A 9,953-nucleotide genomic window follows, 5' to 3' on the forward strand; every position below is an offset into this window, starting at 1 on the left:
CATTTTAGTGCAATCTGTCCAGCAATAGTAAAATGACCATAACTTGGTCTAGTAAACTTCAAATGACCTAAAATTTGTGGCAAAAGTTCACTAAGACATAGACCTACAAGTTTGTAATTCTGACTAGAACTCGAAAACTAAGGAAACTAGGTCATCCGGCTAGGTCAAAACAGCGTACCGAAATCCGATAAATTGCAATAAAATGTAATACACTTGAAAATGAGATTGGTAACATATACCAACACTAAAGGACTATAAAAGGTGACATATTGGTAGCATTAAAATTTATTCACCTAGTGTGTATTAATGGTCAACATTATAGGTTAACTAATGAAATGAATTGAAGGAATAGTACTAAGAAAAATTTAGATATTGGATTTTATTATTGAAACAATTTAACTGAGTACTGAAACACTTTAAATTGTATGTTTCAATTGAAAAGGATATTGAAATGCATAAGGAACGTTGAGTCAAGTCCTAAAGGCGACTCAGATCAGGTCTGTGCACAATACTTTTTATATTCACTGCTTTTATCAGAAAATTTATTTAGAGAATTGAGTTATGAATAATTTTTTATTGTTTTAACTTTAGGAATTTTATTTGGAAATTATTGTGTTGCCTACTTTGTAAATGGAAATTTTGAGATAAACTATGATTTGTGGCTTGTATGAAATATTTAAATAAGGTGATTTGGAATTATTTTGATTCACACTTGGCATGACAATATTATTATGTTCATCCTCCATTTATGGGGTGAGTAAGACTATATTCCTTCCTCTTTGACTTATCAGTTTGAGGTGAGTATAAATGAGTTCTCATTATCTAGCTAGCTACCTCCCTCATTGATTTCGATTATCAGGGTGAGTATGTCTTGTCGTGGTGTACAACACGGCATGTTTGAAAAATTTGTGTCATGACCTAAATTGTGTTATTGATTGGCAACATTGTGTTATTCAATTGTTTGATCAAATTTGTGTTATATGAGCTTTGAAAATTATGACATGAAATTGTGAATCATTTGAATTGTGAATTGTTAATAAAAGTTTTATATATCGCATTTTAAATTGTTATTATGCACCACTGAGTAAATTTTACTCAGCGATAGCTTTTTCATTACTGTCGCAGGTAGACAGACAGACAAAGCAGCAAAGTAGGCTGCTTGTGCTACATTTTGGGATTCTGCCGTGTATATTGAGTATACCATATTTTTGAAATTTTATTGTCATGTATGTGCACTGTATGTATATATTGTACTTGGTCTTAAGCAGTTGTAAACTAAAATTGTAAATCATTTTGGCCTGTAAAAATATTGTGGCATATTTCTCTTATCTCAGCTTTTAGCAACACTGGAAAATTGATATTGAATTGAGTTGACAAATGTTGAGAAATTTATTGTGTTGAACTATTATTGGAGTTTGGAATTGAAGAAATATATTGGAAGTATTTTTATAGGTTTTTGAAGAACTATTTTATTGAAAATATAGATGACACTCTGCCAAAATTTTTACAGAAATTATTGATACTTCAGATTTGTTAATTGGTTCACTTCAGATAAAAAAAAAAAATTTTACACCTGTCAAAAGTGCTCACCACTGTAAAAAGAATTAAGAAAAAGGTTTAAAATTCCTTGTAGTGTATTTAACGAGTTATCAATAGGCGAAGTTTGGTAATTCATTAAACATACTATTGGATCATGTTATGCCTTACGGAGGGGTAAGGTGTGACATATGCCAACTTCCTTCAAAATCAATAATGCAACTTCTAAGCACATCTTTAAGTATCTGGATCACTCTTTTTGACTGACCATTTTGAGGGTGGAAAGCAGTATTGAAATGCTACTGAGCGCCTTAAGCTTCTTGCAACTTCTTCCAGAATCGCGATGTAAACCTCAAATCTCTATAAAAAAAATGATCGATGCAAGCACTTCATGAAACCGAACTATCTCATTAATGTATAACTCAGCTAATCTCTCCAATGAGTAGTTGGTCTTAACGGGTAGAAAATGGGCAGACTTAGTCAATCTCTCAATTATCACCCATGCAGCATCATGCTTCTTCTGTGTAAGAGGGAGACTAATAACAAAATCCATGGTGATGCGATCCCATTTCCACTCTGGTATCGATATTGGTTGCAGCAATCCTAATGGAACTTGATGCTCTACCTTAACTTGCAGACATATTAGGCATTTAGTCATATAATCTGCAATGTCCTTCTCATATCAGGCCACCAATAATGAGTTTTCAAATCCTAATACATCTTTGTGCTCCCTAGATTCATGGCAAAAAAACTACTGTGTGCTTCCTTGAGAATGCTCTTCTTAATTCCTTCATATATGCTTCCTTTATAATACAAATAACTATCTCCCTTGATCTCATATTCATTCTCCTTCCCCTCTTGAATTTGCCTTATGATGGTTGCTAGCTTCACATCCTATTTCTAGGCCTCTTGCACTTGCTGTAGCAAACTAAGCTTCACTTACAACTCAACTATAATAGCTCCATCTCGTGCTAAAGTCAAGCATGCATTCAAAGATCTTAAAGCTGTTATGGCTTCCTACTTAAAGCATCTACTACTACATTCACCTTCCCGGGGTGGTAATCAATAATACAATCATAGTCCTTCAAAAACTCTATCCATCTCCTCTGTCTCAGATTAAGCTCCTTCTGAGTTGACAAGTATTTAGAACTCTTGTGATCTGTGTAGATATAACACTTCTCACCATAAAAGTAATGCCTCCATTTCTTCAATGCAAACACAATTGCTGCTAGTTCCAAATCAAGTGTGGGGTAGTTCTTCTCATGTGGCTTAAGTTGCCTAAAAGCATAAGTAATTGCCTTCCCTTCCTGTATCAATACACATCCTAATCCATTCTAAGAGGCATCACTATAGATCACAAAGTCTCTCCCCGACAATGGTTGTGTAAGGATAGGTGCCTTTGTAAGCATCGCTTTTAGCTTTTCAAAGCTTGCTTGACATTTATCATCCCACTCAAATTTAACATTATTGTGCAACAATTTAGTCAATGGTGATGCTATGAGAAAGAATCCCTTCACAAATCTCCTGTAATAGCCAGCTAACCCCAAGAAACTTCTAATTTTTATCGCATTCTTCGGTGGTTTCCAATCTACAATAGCTTGTGTCTTTATGGGATCCACCCTAATCCCATCAACTGACACAATGTGGCTTAGAAAGGAAATCTCATGTAGCCAAAACTCACATTTAAACAACTTAGCATGTCACACCTTACCCCTCTGTAAGGCATAACATGATCCTGTAGAATACCTAATGAACTACCGAACTTCACCTACTGATAACTCATTAAGTACCCTACAAGGGATTTTAAAATAATTTTCTTTCTTTTATAAGTGGTGAGCATTTCCAAATAGATATTAAAATCATTTATTCAAAGTTTTAAACTAGTAAAATTTTTGTCCCATTTTATTTTTCCGTAAATTTTATAGAAATTTCGGCAGAGTGCCGTCTGTATTTTGAGAAAATAGTTCTTCAAATACCTGTAAAAAGCACTTCCAATAATTTATCTCAACAACTTCTTCAATTCCACAACCATCCCAATCAATTTCAACATCACTTATCAATTTCTAAAAATTCAAATCCACAATTTCCAAAATTCAACATCATCAAAATACTATAATTCAATTTCATTCAAATTAAAACAAAATGCTTCCATTCATATTTCATTAAAGATAAAACAATTTATATACATCATTACAAAAATTTACATTAAGAAAAATCCAAACCAAAATTTATTACAAGCTTTATATAAACTGCTCAAGACTAGTTTTACATGTCCATACCTTTACATACATTACATACATCAAAATAAATTTTTACAGTCAGGGTATAAAATATACCCGATAACTTCAAAGCAGGTAGCTCCTCAATCCTCAGCAGCTCAATCTGCTGCTCCTCTAATCTCTATATCTACGACAGCAATAACAGCCATCACTAAGTACTAGGACTCAGTGGTGCATAACATATTAAAATAAACTTTATGCGGAATTTAAATCACATTTATTCAAAATTTAATTTGAACATGAGCAATACATTCAAAACATGACTTGTAAAATTTTAATCCAAACAATTTCATTTCAAAAGTCTCAAAACACATTTCATAAAAACACACGGTTATATCATGCCATTCGAAACAAATATAATCTCAATAGCCAGAGGCTAAGGAGAAGTCACATCACAAGGCTAGCTAGCTCAAATATATGGGAACCCATTCTTTTTCTTCTTCTACTAGCACACACCTCAACACTTCAGCCAGAGAAGGAATCAAAATTCGAAACTGATTTTCCCCACTAGTCATGCTAGTGAGGTGTTCAAATATCTGGTCATGACACTGTGGTTTCAAAACTTATCTTTACAATTTACTAAACATTTATTGCCATTTCAAACATACACAAATAAACTTTCAACAATTCAAAGAAAAAGCATAATACACATTTCATGCACTTTGTAAATGAATTTTAAAGCATATTGATGTTGTGCACAAACCTTAAGCGAGTCGCCTCTTAGCCTTGACTCGATTCCTCGGATTCTTTCCCGGTGTTCTTTTCCACTGAAATACACAGTTTCACAGTATTTCAGTATCATAACTTAGCATAAATCTAAAAAATAAATTTAAATTCACTTTTACCTAGCTCTAACGTGCTATAAGGCCCTCAAAGCCCATAGTAAGCCTAACTATTCCAAGTCCAAATCTAAGGCTTATCACTGTAGTTTAATTTTAAGAAGACAAACGGACAAAGTCCAGCCAGAAATTGGATTAAACAATGGGGAGTTTTTAGCTCACCAAACCCGTAATCACAAAATATGTCAATTTGGGGAGCTCGGCTCACCCTTACAATCCTCAACATAGAAATTTAATCAAATGGAAGCTTAACTCCCACATCCCAGATACATACCCATCCAATATATCCACACATGCATAAATAATAGGTTTACAATTTCAAAATAAACAAACTATTACAGTCTCAAGCTAAAAAAAATACTTTTAGCACATGTAGAGCTCTAAATTTTTAATTAATACTATGAAACACTGATATTGCTTCTAAGAGACCTGCGAGGAAGGAAACAGGTTTATCATAAGAAGGAGATCCTCCTGTAACCTAGAAAAATATGGTAAACAAGAGTGAGCATTTGACTCATAAAGTAGATATTGATTTTAAATATAATTTCTATAACTATCTAAGACTAATGCATCCCTAAAGATGAAATGCAACAAATACTAACATATTCAATAAAATTCAAATAATATTCGCATAAAGAATAATTTGAGCACTCACACACTCGTGTCACATCAATCAAATATAAATATATGGCTGATCCCCTACACAGCTCTCTTAATTTCAATCTCTGCCAGTGAGATCAACTTGAACCATACTTTCTCTTAATGATCCAAATGCTGGGATCAGCGAGATTAACTCAAAACCGTACTCACCCCGACTTATCACAAAAAGGACCGGGCCTCAAGTGAGACTAGCTCAATAACCAATTAAATTTATAAAGAGAATCCTATTCATTTTAAAATTAATTATAATATTCAATAACCAATTAAATTTATAACTCTAAATTAATATGGGTAATTTTAGAAATCCTAATATTTTCCTCCTCTCACTTTTATATGTTATATAGATAGTTTTTATTTTTTTTATTTTAGTTAATTATTTTTCATAAAATTTTATATTTAATTAAAATTAAGTATGAATACGATTAAAATTTTAAAATTTATATAAATATTAAAATTAATTTAAATAATAAGAATATAATTATAATTAATTTAAAAAATAAAAAAACATTTTTAGCAAAAATCAATATGCACTGCAACTTTGTATAAAATTAACAAATTAAGCATAGATAAAATATAATCATAACAAATTATTATGACACTAAATATCAGTATAAACGTGCAATGCAACTTGCAATAAAAATTATTTTTTTTAATAAATGCAGAGTAATTATATCCAATTACAAAGTATAGAAGTACAGGCAAAAATGGATAAGACTTGAAACATAGGATAGATTTTGGATTTTTTTTTTTTAGAAAATTAGTAAACTTAACTTAAAAATAATTTTTAATAGCCTCGACTAACATATTTAAAATATATATTTTTTTAACAGCTGAAATAATAAAACTAAATAAGCCCTTAATTATAGTTAAGGAAATTTCAAGCCATGCTTTAAGAAGTTCAAATATAAATTCAAAATAGGAATTCAAAATAGGAATGTAGGATAATGTTTTGCTAGAGGATCTTACAAGCAAAGTCTGTCCTCCATATCGAATTACGCCTTATTACAAGAGATATTGACTTTCCAAATTCAAAGACGGCGATGAAAATACAAAAGAAAGATAGCAAGGAATAACAGAAAAGTGCGGCAAAGCATGCTACACAGCTTTCCATGAAGACAGTGGTGGAGTGTCAGAATCTTTGTATGTAGGTACGTTGGGCCCATATCTATCACCTTTTACAGCACTTGCTGATGCAATGGCTTCAAGCTCAGCCATGTCTTCTGGTGTAAGATTCACAGATAGAGCTGCAACATTCTTGTTGAAGTTTTCTACCTTGGTGGTTCCAGGAATGGGACATACATCATCCCCTTGGTGATGGACCCAGGCTAGTGCTAGCTGTGATGGAGTACATTGTTTCCTTGCAGCAATTTCACTAATCCGCTCAAAAAGGTGTTTATTGTGCTCCACATTTTCAGGTTGGAACCTTGGCAGATACTATGACAATATCAAAAGTCAAATCACAAACAAAATAAATAATCAAGGTATCATAATTCCTCCTTGCAACCTAAGAAGGCATGTTCTTGCTTGCAAGGCTGCAACAGGACCAACTTTCCCATAATATAGCAAAATAGCAGATGTTCTCATATAAGCTTGATTCTTCATGACCATGATTTGGTATTTTGTCCAGGTTTCATTAGTTTAAGCAAGCTGATTGCTGTGTCTTACTGAATTTATACAAAAGGTGTACAAAATTGTAGCAGTGTATAACTAGTCCAGAAACACTGTTCTAAACAAATTCGTCCCAATAGAAAAGTGAGCCAATTGATATCCCAAGTCCTAGCAATTTAAAATGTAAACAGCTCTTATGAGAACCAAGGTAATGGATTAAGGCTATATGAGAAATGAGGTGTCCTACCCCAAAGTTAGTAATGATATCTCCCTCGGATTTAATTTGAAAAGACTTATGCAAAAAATTGGGACAGAATTATTTGTTGGGACTAAGTTAGGCTTGTTGTCTTCTATAAGTAAAAGCTGGGCTTCTTTAAGGATACATCAGACCACCACAGTGAATTAGACTCCAGTTCTGATAACCCATGAGAAACTGCTTAGAAGAAAATCTAAGCAGAAAATCTGGTGACTTTTATAATGCAACAAATTAAATTTGAACTGCCAGACCTGGAATATTTGCAAATTATTGGCGCCAAGGCTTCGGAAACCATAAAAATCTAGACCATCTGACCAAAGATTTGCAATTAAATGGTGGGGAAATAACCGACTAGAAAGAACAAGCAAGGTGAATCTTGAGGAGCTGCTAATGAGAAGTTTATGACTGCAAAAGCAACACAATAAGTTGGATATGCAAGGCTTTCTAGTTTCTACTGCAGAAGACTATGTAAGGAGAACTTGTGTGACAATTCCGAATTTTCCCAACAATTAAATGTTGATGTTAGGACTCTTTGCCATGCTTAATGCACAAGTAACATAAAGCATATTAAAGATACCGACCTTACGAGGGTCACCCTCTAAAAGAGTTTCAAGCAACTTAGGCCCTGACGATAAGAATCCTTGTCCCAAAGGACTGTATGCAACAATACCAATGCCAAGTTCTCTGAGATATAGAAAGATGAGATTAGAATCAGGATACCATATATGTACTCCACTAAATTACAGATTTTCATTCATTTTCAACGCCATAAACAACTAATTTTTTTGTTGATGATGTATCACCTGCAAGTAGGAACAATCTCTTCTTCCACATCTCTAGACCACAAAGACCACTCCAACTGCACAGCTGTTATGGGGTGAACAGCATGAGCTCGTCTGATTGTTGAAGCAGAGGCCTCAGATAGACCTATATACTTTATTTTACCCCCTTCAACTAGTTTCTTGAGTTCCCCCATCTTGCCAGGACAAAAGGAAAGAAGAATTAAGAGTGCCAAAAACAAGTGAATTTTGATGATGCAATGCAGAGATGAATAATAATAGGAATAATTTTTGCATGCAACCAGAAAAGATCATTCACAAAATTTTATTGCACACCACAGTATAGCACTGCCAAATTTTCAACTAATGAACCACAAAGTAGCACTAAAACGAATTTAAATCCAATCAAGCCTAACGACGCATAAGGTTTGATCATCATTCAGTACTACCTTTGTGGTGTCATCAACCTTTTTACACTGTCATTCTTCATATAGGTCTAGATATTTTAAAAATTAGAATGTTCTTGTCATCTATTACAGTTAAGTATCTAGATAGAACTACGTGACCATATCACAAAAACTACTGATCAGGGTATCAACGACGGACTTTTTGTCCGTCTGATATCCATTTCAGCTACAGAGTCAGGAAAAAGACTATCAGCGACCGGAAAATTCATAGTTGATATCCTGTTTTTTTGTAGTGAAAATTCCTCGCTCTCTTTTTTATGTTTTCTCTCCAGTTTTCTTCCTAATTATCATAAACAGCAAACAAAATTCATTTTTCTTCATCTCCACTCACTTCCCTCAAAATGAAGTCGAGTTCGTTTTCATTTTTCACTACAGAAAGTTAAGATTCCTATATATATATATATATAGAGAGAGAGAGAGAGAGGGAGAGAGAGAAGAGGGCAAACCGTGACTTCAATGGGAATGGAGGTATCAACACGATGTTGGTAATAAAGATCAATACAATCAACATCAAGGCGCTTCAAGCTAGCCTCACAAGCAGCCCTCACATAGGCTGGATCTCCTCGAATCTCCCCCTTCCCATCCTTAAAGCTGACAGCAAATTTGGTGGCTAATTCCACTGTCTTTCTCATCTCTCCTTTAAGCGCCTGCGCAAATTCAGTACTCAATTAGTTTTCCCATAAAAAAATCAAAAAAGAAAAGAAAAAGAAAAAAGCTAGAACCAAAATCAAACCTTGCCCAGAAGAATTTCATTGGTATGAGGTCCATAGATGTCGGAGGTATCGAGGAAAGTGACGCCGGTGTCGATGGCGTGGTGAATGAGAGCGATCATATCGGATTCGGGCTTTGGAGGGCCATAGAAGGCTGACATGCTCATGCACCCAAGCCCCTGTGCTGATACCTCCAGCCCTTGCGATCCAAGCTTTATCCTCTTCACTGCTACTCCTGCCATCTCTAAGCAAAATATTCTGCGTCTGACAAGTCAGAAGTAGAAGAGGAAGCAACCAAAATGTGTTTTAAAGTCACAAAGTTGAATTTCACTCGGTCATCCACCGTGTCGGACAAGATCTGTATACGCAGGCCAATTATACTACACTCGGTGCATAAAAAATAAAAAATAAAAAATAATGCATCACATGTTTATATAATAAAAATAAAAAGGTTAAGCTTATTATTTTATTAATAATGAAAGTATTTAATAATTTATCGTATATGCATGGCCACATGCTACTTCGATACGATTTCCAATTAAATTAAAGGGACGGTTTGGTTTTGGTTTTTCAGCTTAAGAATGGTTTGGGATGAAAAAGGGTGTTTGATTTTATTATTTATTTTTAATTTTTATTTAAAATATATTTTTTAATTTTTAATTTTTAATTTAAAATATATTTTTTAATTTATAAATTAAATTTAAATTAAATAATCATTTAATAAAATTATTTAAATTAACTTTTAAATAATTTAAATATTTAATTAAAAGATACTTAAAAATAATTTAATTTATCAAAATATGAAAAATGATATATCAC

At 33.3% G+C, this 9,953-nt stretch overlaps 1 protein-coding gene across 1 annotated transcript; it reads right to left on the reverse strand.

Annotated features, from left to right (window-relative positions):
• Positions 1-6,202: 6,202 nt before the first annotated feature.
• Positions 6,203-9,524, reverse strand: LOC110660009 (probable aldo-keto reductase 4). Its single transcript, XM_021818146.2, has 5 exons — positions 9,158-9,524; positions 8,871-9,071; positions 7,982-8,154; positions 7,760-7,862; positions 6,203-6,748 (listed from the first exon to the last, which is right to left on the reverse strand). Exons 1-5 carry the CDS (start codon positions 9,374-9,376, stop codon positions 6,410-6,412), a joined length of 1,035 nt encoding a protein of 344 aa, XP_021673838.2. The 5' UTR covers positions 9,377-9,524; the 3' UTR covers positions 6,203-6,409.
• Between the last annotated feature and the right edge of the window lie 429 nt (positions 9,525-9,953).

This window comes from Hevea brasiliensis, chromosome 2, assembly GCF_030052815.1.
Source record: "Hevea brasiliensis isolate MT/VB/25A 57/8 chromosome 2, ASM3005281v1, whole genome shotgun sequence".
Taxonomy (NCBI): domain Eukaryota; kingdom Viridiplantae; phylum Streptophyta; class Magnoliopsida; order Malpighiales; family Euphorbiaceae; genus Hevea; species Hevea brasiliensis.